The sequence below is a fragment of the Sphaerodactylus townsendi genome, linkage group LG11, assembly GCF_021028975.2.
Source record: "Sphaerodactylus townsendi isolate TG3544 linkage group LG11, MPM_Stown_v2.3, whole genome shotgun sequence".
Taxonomy (NCBI): Eukaryota; Metazoa; Chordata; class Lepidosauria; order Squamata; family Sphaerodactylidae; genus Sphaerodactylus; species Sphaerodactylus townsendi.
In genome coordinates, this window is record NC_059435.1 from 76,565,858 (window position 1) to 76,586,839 (window position 20,982).

Below are 20,982 nucleotides of genomic sequence, written 5' to 3' on the forward strand. Positions count from 1 at the left end.
CATACGTTGCCCCTCCATGGCTGAGCCTGAGATAAGCTTCCTCTCTATACTAGCCATTTATAATTTTCTTGCAGACTGGTTGCTGGGCTTTGTTTCCCTTAGCAAAAGAGGATCCCAGTATGATCCTGCTTTGGAATCCTGTTTGGCAGGCAAGTGGAAACCATACTTTGCAGTGTATTGTCGAAGGCTTTCGCGGCCGGGTTCAACTGGTTGTTGCGGGTTTTCCGGGCTGTGTGGGCATGATCTGGTCCAGGGGTCTGCAACCTGCGGCTCTCCAGATGTTCATGAACTACAATTCCCATCAGCCCCTGTCAGCATGACCAACTGGCTGGGAATTGTAGTTCATGAACATCTGGAGAGCCGCAGGTTGCAGACCCCTAGTGGATCTTGTTCCTAACGTTTCACCTGAATCTGTGCCCAAATCCGCCTGCCTGTCCCAAATCTTGTTGGCCTCTAAAGGGCTCCTGGATTCAAATTCAGGATCACTGTAAGTTCTATTTCTCTACCATGTGGTTCTGGTGGGTTTTCAGGGCTGTGTGGCTGTGGTCTGGTGGATCTTGTTCCTAACGTTTCGCCTGCATCTGTGGCTGGCATCTTCAGAGGTGTATCACAGAGAGAAGTGCGTCTGTTACACACTGTGTCCAGTGAAAAGGGAATGTCTTAGTGGGGTATAAATTTTTAAAAATAAAACATTCCCTTCTCACTGGACACAGTGTGTAACAGACGCACTTCTCTCAAAACACTGCCTGAAGATGCCAGCCACAGATGCAGGCGAAACGTTAGGAACAAGATCCACCAGACCACAGCCTTCAGCCCTGAGCACCCACCAGAACCACATGGTAGAGAAATAGAACTTACAGTGATCCTGAATTTGAATCCAGGAGCCCTTTAGAGGCCAACAAGATTTGGGACAGGCAGACAGGCAGGCGGATTTGGGCATAATCTTTTGAGAGTCAAAGGTTCCATTGTCAAATCCCCTACTGCTGATACCCTACAGGATGACTGTCTACTAGGAAGGGGATAGGCAGCTGTGACCCCCAGGCGAGTGAGTGGAAAGAGAAGATAGAAGATAGCCATCTGTGGATTAAGTTGGGAGGGATTTGGAGCCTCTGATTCAAGGGCAGCAAAGTGCCGGCTCTCCTACCCCGAGGCCCATTCCTTCCTGTCTTGCTCTCCACATGTTGGAGTCCAGGAGACCTGTTCCACAAGAGTGCGGCGTTTTGAAAAATGCCACGGGAGAGGGTGCAGCCTCATCAAAGTCCCTTTGTGTGTGGTGCGGAGGCTGGCTGAGTTCCCCCACCCCGCAGGTTAGAAAGCCACACACCACGCTGCGAAGAAAGCCTGTTGTTTGTGCATCTCGGAGCACTTCGCAGAAAAGGTACCATTCCGGTCGCTGTAGCAGAGGCGGGGAAATCCTTTATTGCAGGACCAGAAAAAAGGTGCAGAAAACCCCCAAAGATCTGGAGTTGGAGGCCCTTCCCTAGGGCCCCTTCCGCACACGCAAAATAATGCGTTTTCAAACCACTTTCACAACTGTTTGCAAGTGGATTTTGCCATTCCGCACAGCTTCAAAGGGCACTGAAAGCAGTTTGAAAGTGCATTATTCCGCATGTGTGGAATGAGCCTAGAAGAAAAGGCAAAGGGCTTTTAAATGTAGAAGAGAAAGTGGCGAGAGACTTCTTCCTGTCCCATAATACCAGGATTCCGGGGGGAGGGGGGAAGCTGTCAGTGAAACTGATGGGATATAGATATTGTTTGGGCAAAAGGAACTACTACTGTATTCAATAATTAAACTGTGGAATTCACTGTCAGAAGATTTAGTGGTGGCCAAGTAAGACGACTTCCCCTGTCCTGCCCAGACAAGGTGCTCTCAGGAGCTAACAATTTATTTTTTATCATGTTTAGGTAGGATCAGTGTGGTGATTTTACTTGATTTATTTTACTTGGGGTTTTTCCCACTTTCATAATTTATAATAAGCAGTAAAGTTGTTCTTTAAGTGCTCAGCTGGGCATCTCTCAGGCAGGGAGAGAAATCTGTTCTTGAAGGAATGCAAAAATTACCTCTTTCTGTCAGAAAATAAAAAGCAGGCACTAGAGTCTCTTTAAAGTAAAACGATGGAACAAGATTATTTTGTTCACAAGAAAAAGTTAATTTTGGCAAAGGAACAACTATTTATAAACAACAGACTGGTGTAGAGTAGTTCTTATATGCTAGTAGTAACAATATCTCTTTTTCCCTAAGTCAGTGACGGCAAACCTTTTTGAGACCGAGTGCCCAAACGAGAAGAGAGAAGAGAGAGAGAGAGAGAGAGAGAGAGAAGCAACCCCAAACCCACTTGTTTATGCGCCAAGAGTGCCAACCACGACCGAATTTAACCCTGAATACTGAGGTTTTAGTTTAGAAAAAATGGTTGGCTCCGAGGCATGCGTTACTTGGGAGTAAGCTTGGTGGCAGTCATTGGCTTCGAACATGTGAATCACGACCCTAGGAGGGTTTACTCAGAAGCAAGCCCCATCGCCAGCAACTGAGCTTACTCTCAGGTAAAGGGGATCGCGCTTTAGTTCTTCCCATAAAAATCAGTGGGGTTTAACAGTGCTTCCCCCCCACATGATGCACTCTGTGTGCACGTGCCCACAGAGAGGGCTCTGAGTGCCACCTCTGGCACCCGTGCCATAGGTTCGCCACCACTGCCCTAAGTGTTACAAGTTTGGCTCAGGTCGCTAGCTTTGTGCCTTCAAGATGCTACATTTAATTTATTTTACGTACACACTAGCTTTAGTGACACTATATTCAGTTGATCTTACTATTAGGTTGAAAAGACCTTCTTTTTAGCCTCAGGTAAATACTTCAAAAACAGTTCCTTAAACACTAGCTTCGAATCTAGACAAACCTCTTCACTAGATGTGTCTAGCCCACATTTTGCTTAACAGAGCGGGAATTCCACCTATCCCTCAGGAAGTCAATTCTTCCCCTAATATCTACATTCAAAATCCCACACTCTCAAAAGCATAATTGCTTAGTATCTGAGTGGTATTTTCTTCAGAGAAAAACAATTTTATTTATTTATTTATTTATTTATTTATTTATTGAGCTTATATACCGCCCCATCCCCGAGGGGATGCTCAATCAAGCAATCTGTGCGTTGATTTCGTGCTACTGTTTTTGTTTTCACCGGGGCCATGGTACAGATTATCCTTTTGTTCTGACAGGGGACAGAGAAAAGGCAGAACTATTCAACACCTTCTTTGCTTCTGTTTTTTCCCCAAAAGAAAAACAGTTCTCAACTGGGAGGAAATGGCTCAGAAGATACAGTAAGGGAAATTCAGCACAGAATAAATAAAGAGCCAGTACAGTAGGCTGACCAGACGTCCCGCTTTTGGCGGGACAGTGCCGCCTTCAAACAATTTGTCCCGTGTCCCGCGGGTTATTTCAATTGTCCCGATTTTTGGGAGGCTGCCGCACTGCCTTCTGGGGCGCAAGGCAGTGCGGCAGTCTCCCGCGTGTGCGGCCACAGGAGCACGGCCTTCTGGGGTGCTGCCATTTCACAGTGCCCCCAGAAGACAGTGCGCTTCTGCGGCTGCGCACGCATTCATGCGCGCCCGCAGCCGCCTACCCCCTTCCCGGTTCACAAAGGTGACCATCTGGTCACCTTACAGTACAGGAATACTTGAATACTTTAAATGAATTTAAATCTCCAGGACCTGATGAGCTACATCCCAGGGTATTAAAAGAACTGGCAACAGAAGTAATTTCAGAACCGCTTGCTACAATCTTTGACAGCTCCTGGAGAACAGGCGCTTGGGGTCTCTTCCAACTCTATGATTCTTCACCAACCTTAAAAGTTGTGCAATTCCCCCGTAGTCATGGCTTTGATCTTTCTCCTCTGTAATCCTGCATATCTCAGATTGTGAATGTTCCTCCAATTTTCACTCCACCTTCATCTAAATCTAATCCCTCTTTCCTTAGGGTATGTTCTGCATACTGACTGAACAGAACAGACAGGGAGATAAAACACATTTTTATATGACACTTTTGCCATCTGAAAACCATTCTGTTTTCCACATTCTGTCCTCTTTTAACAGTAGCCTCTTGCCCAGAATTCAGGTGCTGCCTCAAAACAATCAAATGTTGTGGCCCATCCATTCAGAGGTGGGATCCAGCAGGTTCTCACAGGTTCCCGAGAGTAGGTGACTAATGATTTGTGTGTACCGAGAGGGGGTTACTAATGGGTGATTTTGCCACGTGATTTTTGCCTTAGTTACGCCCCTCCTCTCGGCAGTAGCGCGCAGAACTTGAAGCAGTCTAGCAGGAGGTGCACCGGCGTGCGTGGCAGCCATATTACTCGCGTGCATTGATTTCCCGCCCATGGGACGGTATGGCGGCTGCGTCCTTGCTACAGCCCCGCCCAGGAATGCCCCGCCCATGGAATGCCTGGCCACGCCCCCTTCGTGCCCCGCCCCGCCCCGTTGGCACTACGCCGCAATTTGAATCCCACCACCATGGGAACCTGTTACTAAAATTTTTGGATCCCACCACTGCATCCATTCCTTTTGAAACCCACTTTGATAAGTAATAGCATGATAATAAAATGGATCATTCATATTCAGAGGCAACCTGCCCCAAAACACCAGAGCTGGAGGAAGGGACACCATAGGAAGAGGGGTTTTGTTTACCCCTGTGTCCAACAGTTAGATTTTCTTGTGGCATTGGGGTTGAGCTCCCAAAGGCACCTGGTGGGCCACTGCAAGTAGCAGAGTGCTGGACTAGATGGACTCTTGTCTGATCCAGCAGGCTTGTTCTTATGTTCTTATGGGGTTGCCAAGATGTGAAAAAGGATGCTGGGCTAGATGTATCCTTGGTCTGATCCTACATGGCTGCTTTCATTTCCCATTTCTTTGAAGGGAAGAACTGGGCCAAAAGGGGGAAAGGTGGAGAAAATTCTCTCCCGGCACTTACTGAAGCCAGGTTGCTCAACGCGGTCTTCGTTCATATTTTCTGTCTGTGATTGAAAGGAAGACGAGCCATGCTTAGATCAGGCCTCTTCCCAGCATCCGGTTTCTGTCTGCAGCTGGACAGACACCTTTAGCAAGCCAACCAATTCTGCCCGTTGCTTTAGCTGCTGTTCAGAGATAAACTGCCTTTGCCCATGGAGGCTCAGTTTGGCCACGATGCCTGACAGGTCTCTGTGAAACCGCACAGCCGCCTTACTCTTTTCCTGATGTTTTCCTGGCCCCCCAAAATGAACAAAGACCCGGAGAATCAAAGGTTACCCGTCAAATCTCGAACACCTGGTTTTCAGTTTGTCTTTTTATTTCAAGCCGCAAACAGGACGGGCAGTTTCGAGAGGCGTGGCGGACCTGTCTGAGCTCCCTTTGCTCCCACAGAACTGTCTTCTGTCTGCGGGGTCCTCTAAAACATAGAGGGGGAAAAATGCCTCCTTGAAGCCGATCTCCCGCCCCACCCTGCCAAATCCTCCCCTACGTCTGGCTTTTTCTGCTCTGCAATAATTAACTATCTCCATATGCAGGGATGTCTCTCGGCCCCGGGGGGGGGGGGGGCAAAGGGGAGACAATATTTTACAGCAGGCTCCTCTTCCAGGGAGACACAGCAGGCCAAGGGACGGGGGACGGAGGGAGGGATGGGGTGGGGTGGCAGCCGTGTTTTCTTTAATTGAAAGGCTCTTATGGTTTTTTGTAATCTGATCCCCCCCCCAAAGAACCCAGAGTGACAGGACAGGTTTATAGGGTTTAATCCAGGGGTAGGGAACCTGCGGCTCTCCAGATGTTCAGGAACTACAATTCCCATCAGCCCCTACCAGCATGGCCAATTGGCCATGCTGGTAGGGGCTGATGGGAATTGTAGTTCCTGAACATCTGGAGAGCCGCAGGTTCCCTACCCCTGGTTTAATCAGAACAGGGCTGTGAGCTGGGATGGCGGAGATGTCTTCAGGGCGAGAAATACAGGCCTGGTTTTGTCCCATTTGCCCAGGATTTGAGGGCTGGGATGGAGAAGGCTTCTGCCAACTCGGGGTTGGGGAATTCCTGAGGATTTGGGGTCCTCAGCAGCCATTTTGGGACTCTTTGTTTTGGAGAGGAGACGTCTGAGGAGGGATATGATTGACGTCTATAAAACTATGCATGGGGTAGAAAATGTCGACAGAGAGACATTTTTCTCTCTTTCTCACAGTACTAGAACCAGGCGGCATCCATTGAAAATGCTGGGGGGAAGAATTAGGACTCATAAAAGGAAACACTTCTTCACGCAACGTGTGATTGGTGTTTGGAAGATGCTGCCACAGGAGGTGGTGATGGCCACTCACCTGGATAGCTTTAAAAAGGGCTTGGACAGATTGATGGAGGAGAAGTCGATCTCTGGCTACCAATCTTGATCCGCCTTGATCTCAGATTGCAAATGCCTGAGCAGACCAGGTGCTCAGGAGGAGCAGCCGCAGAAGGCCATTGCTTTCACATCCTGCACGTGAGCTCCCAAAGGCACCTGGTGGGCCACTGCGAGTAGCAGAGAGCTGGACTAGATGGACTCTGGTCTGATCCAGCCAGCTTGTTGTTATGTTCTTATGTTCATTTTCTCCTGGCGGACAACTATCCAGAGACTAGGTATAACTCCAAAGTCCACAACACTGGACACAGCCAGGCTGATCCCACGGTTAGGTGCTGGGCTTAGTGGGTTCAGCCTCCGAACTACGTGGTCTTCAGAAGTGGCGCACACAGTTTAATTCTGGACCCAGTTTAATTCTGGAAACACCTGATGGAGGAAACTTTAATTTGATTTGACTCATGTTGTATTTTTATATATGTCAATATGTTAGTAGGACGCCATCTGTATATTTGATTGGACGCTGCTTTTAATGGGGTTAGTTTTAACATGTATAGAGCCACTATCTAATGCTTATTTAATTAATTTGACACTATTGATTTTATTGTGTGCTCTATCTGTATGTTTTGTTCACCGCCCTGAGCCCATCAGGGGAGGGCGGTTTATATAACAACAACAACAACAAACAACAAACAACAACAACAACAACAACAACAACAGTTATTAAGGTTCAGAATAAAGGGGTTTGGACATATTATTAGATGAGATCAGTGTTCTGCTGATTTGTTTATTTGTATCTTTAAAGATTGACAAACTACTGATCCATGTCATGCATATTCTTATCTTTTCTTTTTAATTTGGTCTTTTTTCTATTTTTTTCTCTATCTGGAACTCGTTTTTCATTTTCGCTTTCTTCTCTTCTTCCCTTTCCTTCCTTCCCTTTAGTCTTCGTCCTTTGTCATTTTTGACTTATTTGAGTTGTTTTTAATCTTCCGGGTATTTTTGAAAATCTAATAAAAGTTTTCTTAGACAAAAACAAATTTTAAAAAGAGTTTAATGCCGGACCCAACCCGGCGGCAGGGAAGGGAGAAAGGAGAGCAGATTTTAGTTCTTGCTTTCCCTAGGGACACCCCCTGAAGAAGCAGTCTTCGGATTCCTCAGTGGAGGGAGGGAGGGAGGGAGGGAGGGAGAGCACGCAGAGGTGGGGGCCCTTTTTGTGCAGGGTGGGTTTCGGTGTGGCAGAGCTGCATTCCAAAGGTTATTAATAGAGACCCTCCTGGGAAGAAGGTCACCGTCTGGGGCAGAGATGCACCTCTCCAAAGGCTGTGCTCCAAAGGAGCCTCTCTAGCGTTGCCATCTCTTGAGCTGGGAAATTCCTAGAGATTTGGGGGCGGGGCTGAGGGAGGGAGGGGACACAGCAGGGCCCCACCCACCAAAGCAACCATTTTTTCCAGTGGTGGGATCCAAAAATTTTAGTAACAGGCTCCCATGGGGGTGGGATTCAAACTGTGGCGTAGCGCCCATGGGGCTGGGCGGGGCACAACGGGGGCGTGGCCGGGCATTCCGGGGGCGGGGCATTCCTGGGCGGGGCTGTGGCAAGGACGCAGCCGCTGCGCCAGTCCTTGGGTGGGAAACGAAGGCACGCAGGCGCAGGCTGCCACGCACGCCGGTGCACCTCCTGCTAGACTGCTTCCAGGCAAACCTAAGTGTGCTGATCAGAGTGAGGGGAAACTGCGCCCAGGGTGCGGGCGCTCCGTGCGTCCCTGTCACAGTGTCATGCACCCCACCCCATAAGGCCCCCGCCACGCCCCCTCCATGACCCGGCCACACCTCCACCTCAGGTGTCGCACCCAGAGGTGGGATCCAGCAGGTTCTCACCAGTTCCTGAGAGTGGGTCACTAATTATTGGTGTGTGCCGAGAGGGGGTTCCTAATTGGGTCTGCTTTTCCGTTAGAAATTCCGTTAGGTCCAAAAATCATAAAGTCCTGTTGTTTCCTATGTGGCTGGTTAGCGAAGGTAGAAAACGGGATCATTCTCCCTGTTGTTGGCTGTTTTAAAAACATGTTTTAGAAATATGGTCAAGTTCCTTGTTTAAGGAAAGTCTCCTTCTTTTGATTTCTAGAAGCAAAATTAAGTATTTGAAAGTATTAAGTATTTGACAGGCAGTCAGTTAGAGGAGAAGTAGTTGTTTCTGTTGGCAGCCGACGATAGGACTTGCTATAGTGAGTTTAAATTATGGACAGAAAGATACCAACTGGAAATTAGGAACCTTTTTTTCACAGTAACAGAGAAATTATTAATGCCCCGCCCCTGTCGTGCCCCGCCCTGCCCCATTGGCGCTACGCCACTGTTTGAATCCTACCACCATGGGAACCTGTTACTAAAATGTTTGGATCCCACCACTGGTCGCCCCCCCCCGCCCCCCTCCCCGTTGGCGCTACACCACTGTTGCTGCAGAGGGGCCCAGGGCAAGTAGATACAGCCACTGTGCAGCTGGCCGAGCCACTGAGGTTTCGGTTTGCCCACTCCTGGCTGCCAAGAACCTCCCCAGTCAGCAAAATGACTCCTCCACCCTTGACTGGTCCCAGTTTTCCCTGGGCTATGTGGTGTGCAAAGTATTAGAGCCTCATTTCCCGTTATACAACTGGGTGTATTTTCCTGGTCACTCACCCTGACCTGAATGCCGCTGGTTGCTATTTTCTCCGTGCCCATTTCCTGCCTCTCTTTCCTGATGCGAACAATCGGTGTCTGTTGCATCTTGGCCTGTGCCGGCAGAGCCATTTCCCTTGGCCTGGTCTGGCTGGCTCACGCCTCGCAGGGGAAGCTGCTGCCGGGCCCTTCATCCCATGCCCAATGAAAAAAAGCCTCTGAGGTCAGGAGGACCATGGGTTGGCACCCTCCAAGTGCAGCTGGGAAATCTCCCAGAATTCCCACCGATCCCCAACTTACAGAAATCCATTCCCCGGAGAAAACGGCTGCTTGGAGGGCGGGGTAGCGTCTATGGTAGGGGCGGCCAACCTATGGTGCTCCAGATGTTCATGGACTAAAACAGGGGTCTGCAACTTGCGGCTCTCCAGATGTTCATGGACTACAATTCCCATCAGCCCCTGCCAGCATGGCCGTGCTGGCAGTGGCTGATGGGATTTGTAGTCCATGAACATCTGGAGAGCCGCAAGTTGCAGACCCCTGGACTACAACTACCATCAGCCCCTGCCAGCATGGCCAAGCCATCCTGGCAGGGGCTGATGGAAATTGTAGTCCATGAACATCTGGAACACCCTAGGTTGGCCAGCCCTGCTCTATGGCATTATACCCAGCGGAGGTCCATCCACAAATCCTGCCCTCCCTGGGCTCCACCACCAAAACCTCCAGGAATTTTCCCACCCGGAATTGGCAACGCAAAGATGACCCTAGGAGTATCAAGGTTAGAGCTGGAAGGAGAACCAGGCTAAGCTATGGCCCCGTGTTGGGAAGCTTGCAGAAATTCCTGAGGATGCCATGAAGAACATCAGAAGAACCTGGCTGAATCAGACCAGGGAGGATCCATCTAGTCCAGCATCCGATCCCACTCAGTGGCCAACCAGTTCCTCTGGAGGTCCAACCACAGGGCAGAGATGCTGAGGCCATTTCCTGATAAGGACATCAGAAGAGCCCGGCTGGGTCAGACCAGGGAGGGTCCATCTAGTCCAGCATCCCATCTTGCACTGTGGCCAACCAGATCCTTTGGAGGTCCAACAACAGAGCATTGAGGCCAAGGCCTTCCCCTGATGTTTCCTCCTGGCTCCCCATTGGATGGAAAGGCAGGGTACAAATTAAATAATGAAATAAAATGTGATTTCTAGCATTTCTGTTTTTCATTGGTTTTTGTAAGGGCAGAAATTTATGTAAATAAAATAAATAAATATAAGGACTTGGGGCTCTCCATTCCTACTTGTATCTAATGAAGGGAGCTTTTATACTCTGATAATTTTGTTGTTCTTTAAGGTGATACTGGCTACTGAATCTTGCTCCTCTAATGTTACCCTGTGGCCCTTTGCTTATTTAGGGGGAATGAATGGGGGGAAACCTGTCATTTGGACATCAAATGAAAATCTCAAGTGAGGGCTGTCCTTTCTGGAATTTGCTGCCCAAAGGATTGCTCTTTTGGCACACTTGATTTCTTTCCCAGCGTGGTGTAGTGGTTAAAATGGTGGACTCCAATCTGGACATAGGGTTCAATTCCCCTCTCCTTCACGGGAAGCCGGTGGAGTGACCTGGAGCCAGTCACAAATCACTGAGCTCTCTCTCAGCCCCATCAACTCACAAGGTCACTTTGTGGGGAAGGAAAGACAACGCAATTGGAAGCCACCTTGAGACTCCTCCCAGGAGAGAAAAACGGGGTATAAAAACCAATTCTGCTTCTTCTTCTGTGCTTAGGTTGTGGCCAATCAAGGTTGTGAAAATGGGCTCTTCACCTCTACTGGAGACTGCTGTGACCTCTGCCCACCAGGCTATGGAGTTACAGTTCCTTGTGGGACCACTAATACCAAGTGTGAACCATGCATACAAAGTGAGTATAAGATACCCAGGGGAGGACTCATGGATACATGAGGCAGACACTCCATCAGTGGTGGGATCCAAAAATTTTAGTAACAGGTTCCCATGGTGGTGGGATTCAAACTGTGGCATAGCGCCAATGGGGCTGGGCAGGGCACGATGGGGGCTTGGCCAGGCATTCCGGGGGCGGGGCATTCCTGGGTGGGGCTGTGGCAAGGACGCAGCCGCTGCGCCAGTCCTTGGGTGGGAAACGAATGCACGCAGGCTCAGGCTGCCACGCACGCCGGTGCACCTCCTGCTAGACTGCTTCCAGTTCTGCGCGCTACTGCTGAGAGGAGGGGCGTAACTAAGGCAATAACCACGTGGCAAAATCACCAATTAGTAACCCCCTCTCGGCACACACAAATAATTAGACATCCTACTCTCGGGAAACTGTGAGAACCTGCTGGATCCCACCTCTGCACTCCATACTGACCTTTGGAATCAGCAAAAACACACCTTGGTGAACTGGACCACTTCAACTTGAATGTGTGTAAAGTGCCATCAAGTAGAGTGGCTAGATCTCCTGGGATTACAGTTGGCCTCCGGGTGACAGGGACCAATTCCCGAGGAGAAAATAGCTTCTTTTAGGGTATCCTCTATGACAGCGGTTCTCAACCTGTGGGCCGGGACCCCTTTGGGGGTCGAGCGACCCTTTCACAGGGGTCGCCTAAGACTCTCTGTATCGGTGTTCTCCATCTGTGAAATGGATAAATGTTACGGTTGGGGGTCACCCAGAGGTGGGATCCAGCAGGTTCTCACCGGTTCCCGAGAGTGGATTACTAATTATTTGTCTGTGCCGAGAGGGGGTTACTAATTGGGTCTGCTTTTCCGTTAGAAATCCCATTAGGTCCAAAAATCATACAGTCCTGTTGTTTCCTATGTGGCCGGTTAGCGAAGGTAGAAAACGGGATAATTCTCCCTGTTGTTGGGCTGTTTTGAAAACATGTTTTAGAAATATGGTAAAGTTCCTTGTTTAAGGAAAGTATCCTTCTGTTGATTTCTAGAAACAAAATTAAGTATTTGAAAGTATTCAGCATTTGACAGGCAGTCAATTGGAGGAGAAGTAGTGGTTTCTGTTGGCAGTAGATGATAGGACTTGCTATAACGAGTTTAAATGATGGACAGAAAGACACCAGCTGGAAATTAGGAACTTTCTTTTTACAGTAAGAGTTTTTTTACAGTAACAGAGAAATTATTAATGCCCCGCCCCTAGAATGTCTGGTCATGCCCCCGTCGTGCCCCGCCCAGCCCCATTGGCGCTACGCCACTGTTTGAATCCCACCACCGTGGGAACCTGTTACTAACATTTTTGGATCCCACCACTGTCTACACAGCTCATACTGGGACTGGGGCAACAGTAACTCTAGTCCAGGGTTGAATCCAGCCGACCCTGCAGCTCTGCTCCTTGGTAGTTTTAACATCCTCGGTCGTTTTAACATCCAGTTTTAATATCCGTCCCAACCCAAAATAGCTTGCAAGTGGTATAGTCCTTTCGATAACTACCAATTGTTTCCAATGCGTTTTCACAGTCTAGCCATGTATATGTGTAAGGCTGGAGTCTCAAGAAAGGGTACTAGTCCGGAGTATTTGTGATCATGTGAACAATCCTTCTACTGAGCACTGGCAGAGGCTCTCCAGGAGCCCGGGTGGAAAGAGATATTTCCCAGCCTTTTCCTGAGAGCCGGGAACCAAATGTGCCTGAGATTGAATGACGGTGTGGGTTTCTGCAGGCCAAATAGGTGATCCCAGCACACAGTGAATCTTGCAACCACACCCCCATTGCCAATCGGCTCACCTGACAGGCTTGTCGTTTCAATCTGCGCAGCCAATCAAATCTCCGGTGGGCAGAAATCCTGTCCACCTTCTATTGTTTTGACCGCTGTTTAAATGGTTTTAAATGGATTTTAGTAAATAGTAGTAAATAGATTTTAGTAAACTATTGTGACCCTTGTTACATATTGTATACAGATAGAGTTGTGCACCGCCCCGAGCCCCTCGGGGATGGGGAGGTCTATAAATTTAAATAAATAAATAATAAATAATAAAATAAATAAAAGCACTTGGCAGGTGCCAAGGAATGCCCCGAGGCCCACGGGCACCATGTTGGGGACCTCTGATATGTAGAAAGGACCAGTGGTGGGGTCCAAAAATTTTAGTAACAGGTTCCCTCGCCAGCCCCCCCCCCTCAGCAAAGGGGGCAGAGGCGAACCTAGGCAAACCTGAGCCCTGGGCAAAACCTTTAGTTGGATGCCTCCCCCGTGGGCAGCCACCCCACCATGACCTCCCCCCCCCCAATTTTTTTGCATCAGGTCATTTCTAAATCAGCAACACATTATAGAAAATGCCCCAACTCCCAAATCTGAACACAGCAATGGGGAAACACACAAGTTCTTTGATAGAGACAAAAGGCACGAAAGGCTGAGAATCCATGAATTGCAGTACCTGAAAGGGATTAACCCAGTTCAGGGAGTTACATTATTAGTCGCAATTGCTATATGGAACCTTCACGTTCAAAGGCAGGATGCCTCTCGGGGAGGCGAAGGCATGGAGATGGAAAAGCAGACCCCATTAGTAACCCCCACTCGGCACACACAAATAATTAGTAACCCGCTCTCGGGAACTGGTGAGAACCTGCTGGATCCCACCTCTGGAAAGGACTCCAAAAGCTCCAAACTACTGCATAACTGTTATTTGCTTGCTTTTTAATTTTTATTTCATTTGAACATGTTGTTTAAACTTGAGAGGAGCGGGATTAGCCATGTTGGCAGCACAAAGCAGTGGCAGGGCCCTGTTGTGTGAGAGAACATGTCTGCTCTCGCGAACTGAAACTCTCCCTCTTGTGCGTCTGTCCCCACAACAGACAAGACATTCTCCTCCATCACCAGCGCCACGGAACCATGCCAGCCATGTTCGACGTGCCCAGGCCACGTGCCCACGATGGAGTCATGCAGCCCTACCCACGACGCCTTGTGTGCCGTCAGCTGCCCGCGGGGACAGTATCTCCATGTGGGGAACGGGAGCCGCAGTGCCGGGCAGTGCCGTCTTTGCCAGGTGTGCCCAAAGGGCTATGGGGCCATCCAGCTGTGCGGACCCAACACCAACACCATGTGCCGGAAATGCCCAGAAGGCTACTACTCGGAAGAGAAGAGCTCTCTGGAGCCGTGCCTCCGCTGCCGGCAGGAATGCGATGACAGTGAGGTGATGATCCAAGACTGCACCCCGTTTTCAGACACTCTTTGCATGGGTACGTACCAAACGATGTAGGCAAGACTGATGTACCAGGACTATGTGCTTAATATATATATATGGTCCAATAGATAGCCAGTGTGCAGGACAACATCCCCTCCCTTCCCAAGGTTTGATCACTGGGGTTGGGTGCCAGACGACTTCTATTAGGCAAAGAAAGAGCCTGATAGGTGAAACAGTATGTGCTTAATGTAAGGTTGCTAACCTCCATCTGGGATCTGGAGATCTCCCAGATTTGCAGCTGATCTCCAGATCGCAGAGACAAATTCCCCTGCAGGAAACGCCTGCTTCGGAGGTAGGACTCTCTGGTGTTATTCCTAGTTGTGGTCTATCCCTTCCCGCAAGGTGTAATGGTTAAGAGCAGGTGCACTCTAATCTGGAGAACTGGGTTTGATTCCCCACTATGCCACTTGAGCTGTGGAGGCTTACCTGGGAAATCAGATTTGCTTGTGCACTCCAATAATCAAATTATTTATTGAAGGTTATTACTGCTGCCGTAGTTTTATAGTTTTAAGGCTTTGTATTTTAACTGGGGTTATTCGATTTGTTTTATTGTATTGTTGTTTGTTGTGCACCGCCCTGAGCCCTTTGGGGGTAGGGCGGTTTACCAAATTGAATTAATAATAATAATAATAATAATAATAATAATAATAATAATAATAATAATAATAATAATAATAATAATTGTCATGTCTCAAGAAACAGGAGTCGGAGGAACAAAACATAGTACTTTATTCCATAGCTGCTACTCACACATAGCTTAAAATCACTCTGCAGCTGTGCTCAATATAACACACTTACTAATTACCAATTACAGTGCAACAGCTGCAGACTCTTAAAACTATACAATACATTACACCCCTTCCCCCTAACTCCTGTAATAAATCTGAATTGGGATTCTCTTTACCGTCTGCGATCATCTCAGCTCAGCTCTGGCTCCTGAGGTCTGTGTTTGTTCCCTGGTTCTGCAAAACCATTGGACCCTTTGCTGTTTCCTTATCCTGCATCCCTCCGTCCTAGCCCTTAAGCGCCCCAGGTTCCTCGGGGACAATTGGACTATTTACTGCTTCCCTCATCCCTGCAGCTCCATCTGCCCCCTTAACCGCCCTAGATTCCTCCAAGGGACCTGGGGTTCCTGATCTACTGTTGGACCATGGCGCTGCTCTTTCCTTACTTGGTCCAACATGTCTGCGGATCACCTGCCCTTCTTCAGTTTCCACCCTATAAAGACCAAGGGGGCCCTGTTGGCTGCCTCACAACTACTGGGACCCAACACGGACCTGCTCCATAATTTCGGACATACAGGTGTCTAATCCCTATCAAATGTCAGAGGTGCTTTCAACACCCGGTGCTTCTTTTCGCGGATGATCATCAACTGAATCGGGATGCATTTGGGTCCAGCTTAGCACGTGCGTAAGTTTCGATTCATTATGCCAACTCCATGGGACTCCTCCGGTGGCTGTTACCGCGGTGTTATGTGCTGTGTTAACAAAAGTTAAGCCAACCCGACGGTTGCCAATCCCCTCTACTATTAAGCGCCGCCAATGCGTATTCGCCTTTGTTTATGTAATGCAGCACCATCCTTTCTGCCGCCTGCCCATTACGTAGCCGGATGAAAGGGGGCCGAGGGTAACCTGGCCGAATAACACCATTATGCCAGGAATACTCTAAACTCAGCATAGATACAAAGCTGGCTGTGTCCACATTATCCGATTACCACCCATTATCCGGAGGCCATGGGTTGCAAATAGCTGCACGCGGTGCCCTAATTACTGTTTGTGATGTCGTATTGACATTACTGGCACTTACTTCCTAGCCATTTTGGAATATGAATCCACTACAATGAGAAACACCTGGCCCTGGAAGGGCCCTGCAAAATCCAATATGCACCGCCCTTGACCCACGGTCTTTTGTGGACTCCCATTTGATAGGTAGGGACCTACAAGATTGGGGACAGGTCGCGTTATCTGACACTCCCTGCACCTAATAGCCACCCATTCTTCTATTTACGGCTATCCATCTTTGGCCACCACACATAACGCTACTGAGGGCCCAATGCGCAGCTTCATTCTCACTATTCCAGGGTTGCCCTACATGCAAGACCTCCAGCACCCTAATCCTTAAAGCTGCTGGGATCACTACTCTATTTCCCCACGAGTAAGCACCCACTTGTTGGACAGATATCCACCGTGCTGCCTCATTTCCAAATGGTCTAAATTTTTCCCTCTAACTTACCCAATGGCCAACCCTTCCATGCCCAATTCAAGAGACCTTCGGGCAGAAACTTACTGGGTCCTTAGCTGACCTCTCTGCTATTTCTGCAGCTTGCACTGGAGGCTCTGATAATGAATTCCAACATCAAAACCTCTAAAAGTGGGGAGTGATCTTCCTCCTCCCTTTGTACTGGCAAGCGACTCAAAGCGCATCTACATTGCCCAATTTTCTTTCCCGACTGGTGCTGCAAGACATAATCATATGCATTCAGAAACATTGCCCACCGCAGCATTCTAGGGGGACGAAATATATCTGGTGGTGTCCTGGCAAGCTCTGAGGAAAATAATCCCAACAGCGGACTTATGGTCTGTAACAATCACAAATGGTAAGCCCATACACGCATTAATCATGAAACTTCTTAACCCCAGCCACTATTGCTAATGCCTCCTTATCTATTTGCGCATGAATTACGTAGCTCCGTTGCAGAATAGCGTCCTAGAATGTCGCAATGGTGGAGCTTCCCGCCTTATCCTCAATTGATGGCTCAACACTGCTTCCCAACTCCACACCGCGAGGGAGGCTATGCGCGCGTCAAAGATCAATGGCTTCCTCTCATCCAAAATGAACCAATACACGCTTTCACAGTGACAACAATCTTTTTGACGGCGTCTCCGGAGATGCCTTCTCATGCTGACTTAATCCACTGCCACACTGCCAGCTTATCTAATAAGCGGTGCACGGTAGGCTCTACTACTAATGACCTTATGCTTTAAGAATGATAGATGGTAAAATTGCTTAATCCCAAAAATGCCTGTAGCTCTTTGCTTTGACTGTGGTGCTGGGGCATCCCTGGATGGCCCCTCACCTTTTAACCGATGTCGGGTGGATTCCCCTTGCATCTACCATGTATCCCAAAAACTCTACTTGCGCTACTCAAACACACATTTTTTGCGGCGATAGCAACCCTACATCTGAGAAGCACTGCGAGTACTTTTCCGTTACCCGTGTCATCGGGTTCCTCCTCAGTTGCACCCACTATCGAGACATCATCAAAATCACGGTTATGACTCCCGGCCAAGTTTCTTAATATTTCTTCCATCAAAGCTCTGGAATATCCCAGGAGCTACACTCACCGCCAAAATTGCAGCAGCACTTTACTCCTGAATGCCCCCTGTGAGTGCACTATAGTCTGGGCTTCTGCAGTGGCATCATCCACTTCCAGCTGTTGGGTATGCCTGCGCTAGATCTAATTTTGCAAAACCTTTCCCCCCACTGCCAATGTTGCCTAACAACTGACTGACAACTGGCACTGGAGTGCGGATGTTTCTACTGCAATGCCTTGTTAGTGTGCACTTATAATCCAGCACAAATCGCGCGCATCCCATTGGCAGCCTTCAGGGGTCTGTGGTGGAGTTTCCCATTTTGCATTTACCACTGGCTCCCAATATTTCCCTGTTCCAATAACCGATCTAGTTCTGCATCCACTTTGGAGCATAACAAAGCAAATAGGAATGGCAGATGATTTTTTTACTTAGGCGATATTGGGGGTACTGAAGGATCAAGAGATACAATGATATAGATGGACCTTATACTGCCCCAGTCCCTCAGCAAACCGCTACTCTTAAATTCTTCCACTAGCACCTCCCCATGTTAACTTGCTAACCTCGCGAATTCGGTAATTTGCAATTCCCAACCTCCCAAATCAGTCCAACCCAAAGAGGAGCTTTCGTCCAGGCCCTTCCTTCCACTATTAATGTAATTTCAAGAGCGATCTCCATCAAAGCATATGATATTTTACATATGGACATTACACATGCCAACCACAGGTACCCTACTGTCCTTGATAATCCAGTGAGAAGTTCGGTAAGTCCACAAGATTGAATGTCCAAATCACCCTGATTTGGAGCTTCAAAATGTTTTATAAATTGTCCCATGAAGCGATGGAGAATGCTGACCCAGAATCCACTTCCATCCCACACAAGGGACATCCTGGATCTTCACAGTCACCGACAACTTAGCGCTGAATCCTCCGGGTTGCACTGCGTGAGTTGAAATTACATCCAGCTGCGTAAACTTACCATCACACTGCTCATGTGGGGGGTTGTGCCAGTCAAAGCCAGCTACATGGGGACAGCAAGGTGCATCCACAGAGTGTGCCCAGCAGATGAGCCGGGAACTATGTCTTCTTGGTCCCTGATGCCTTTTCTCTTTACACTCTCCAATATGCCCCCAACGTTTACAACAGAAACATTGTGCCTCTTTAAATTTACACCTTTCTCTCTCATGGGGCCCACCACAACTCATACATTTCTCTGTTAACATCCTCCCCCTCTGTTGTGGTGGTCTTCCCATCTTCATTGCACCATGCTGCGGTCTCTGATTTTCCCAATTACCCGGGTCTACAGTCCCACTGCCAGCTGTTTGCAATCTCTGTGGGCTCCTGGCTTGTCGCACCTCCCGAGTAGAGGCTGCAGCAGGTTTCAAAATTCAAAGGCTTCTTGGTATGCCGTTTGAAAAGTCAAGTCTGTCTTTGCCAGCAGCAACTTTTGCAATGGTGCCTCTCTCAGACCACAGACCAGACGATCCCTTAACATTTCTTCCAAATTGGAGAAATTACATTTGTTGTGCCAACCGCCCATTAAGACTGCAACGCAATCTGCAATGCTTTCAGTCCCCTCACAGATCACGTTTATAAAAAACACTCCGTCTAGCTATTTCTGACGGTTGGGGGGAATGAAAGTGGTTCCTTAATGCAGTCCAATTATTTCTACAAGCGGTGTTGCTGATAAGAATCTCTTGGCGCTATCAATGCTGAGGCGAGGTCAAACACCCCTTCACCACAGAGGCTCAAAAGCACGGCTCTTTTCGCTTTCTGGGTCTGTTATGCCATTTGCCAGAAGATAAAATTCCAATCGGACCTCCTTAACTCTGCCACTTCAAAGGAAACTCCAAATTAAACTGTTCCAGCTGCCCTTGAAAGGCCATAATTTACTCACAGTCCTTGCTTCACAAAACTTGCTAGACTCGTCATAAGTTTATCCTCGTCGCCAATTGTCATGTCTCAAGAAACAGGAGTCGGAGGAACAAAACATAGTACTTTATTCCATAGCTGCTACTCACACATAGCTTAAAATCACTCTGCAGCTGTGCTCAATATAACACACTTACTAATTACCAATTACAGTGCAACAGCTGCAGACTCTTAAAACCATACAATACATTACAATAATAATAATAATAATAATAATAATAATAATAATAATAATAATAATAATAATGGCATAATTAAAACAACAGCAGCAATATACCAGCAACAATGGCAACCTCAGTGTAATGATACAATCTCCAGTACAGTTATAACTGTTTGCTGATGACAGAGCACAAAAAGTTAGCCGGCGCTTCCAATACACTTGCAGGACCACAATCCAGCATCGTTACCACAATTGATAGGTCAGTAGTATCAATGGGGGGTTTGAACCACGGGTTTAGATATTTATTCCTGGCTAAACTGTGTAACGGGCAGCGTAATATCACGTGTTGGATTGATTCTTCGTCAGCTGAACTGCAGGGACGAAATCTTTCATTAAAAGGCACTTTCTGTATTCTACCCTGAGTGGTAGCTGAAGGGAGAATATTGCACCTGGCCAGGGTCAGGGCTCGTCGCAATTTGGGTTCTAGAACCAAATGGAAATATTTGGCCATGGGTATATGGTTTTAACGGTATACCCAAGTGCAAGGGAGAGCAGCATTTGTTAGCTTGCTGCATCAGGTGACTATACTCGAGTTCATACAATCTCTTTTTGATAGTCAGCTTTAGCTCATTGGCATTCATTAAAGCCAGTGCATCCAAGGATAGACCCATTTCATGGATTTTCGCCTCAACAAAGGACCACCACTCAGTTTTGGCTATGAAAGAAAGAGCCTGATGGGTGAAACAGTATATGCTTAATGTAAGGTTCCTAACCTCCATCTGGGATCTGGAGATCTCCCAGATTTGCAGCTGATCTCCAGATCGCAGAGACAAATTCCCCTGCAGGAAACGCCTGCTTTGGAGGTAGGACTCTCTGGTGTTATTCCTAGTTGTGGTCTATCCCTTCCTGCAAGGTGTAACGGTTAAGAGCAGGCGTACTCTAATCTGGAGAACTGGATTTGATTCCCCACTCTGCCACTTGAGCTGTGGAGGCTTGGGACACCAGATTAGCTTGTGCACTCCAACACATGCCAGCTGGGTGACCTTGGTCTAATCACAGTTCTTCAGAGCTCTCTCAGCCCCACCCACCTCACAGAGTGTTTGTTGTGGGGTGGGGAAGGGAAAGGAGATTGTCAGCCACCTTGAGTCTCCTTACAGAAGAGAAAGGGGGAATATAAATCCAAGCTCCTCCTCCTCTTTCTCCTTCTCCTTCTTCTCCCCCCACCCCCCCAATGCACAACTCCTAAACTCCAGGAATTTCCCAGACTACCCTTCTGATTGCTGAGATTCTTGCAAAGGATCTTGGGTCTGGTGGGTCTTGACAGAATCCGTAACGTTCTTTAGCACGAGCCGGCTAAGAATCGCACCTTCTTTACAAAAGTCAGCTCATCAGCAGACCCCGGGAATCCGAGGGAAGCTG

At 48.2% G+C, this 20,982-nt stretch overlaps 1 protein-coding gene across 1 annotated transcript in view; it reads left to right on the forward strand.

The window, feature by feature from the left end:
• Window positions 1-20,982, forward strand: part of LOC125440842 (tumor necrosis factor receptor superfamily member 16-like) — a 64,689-nt gene that overhangs the window by 23,271 nt on the left and 20,436 nt on the right. The window contains exons 2-3 of the mRNA XM_048510887.1: window positions 10,751-10,883; window positions 13,773-14,156. Coding sequence (XP_048366844.1) covers window positions 10,751-10,883; window positions 13,773-14,156 — 517 coding nt within the window. The remainder of the gene's footprint in view (window positions 1-10,750; window positions 10,884-13,772; window positions 14,157-20,982) is intronic.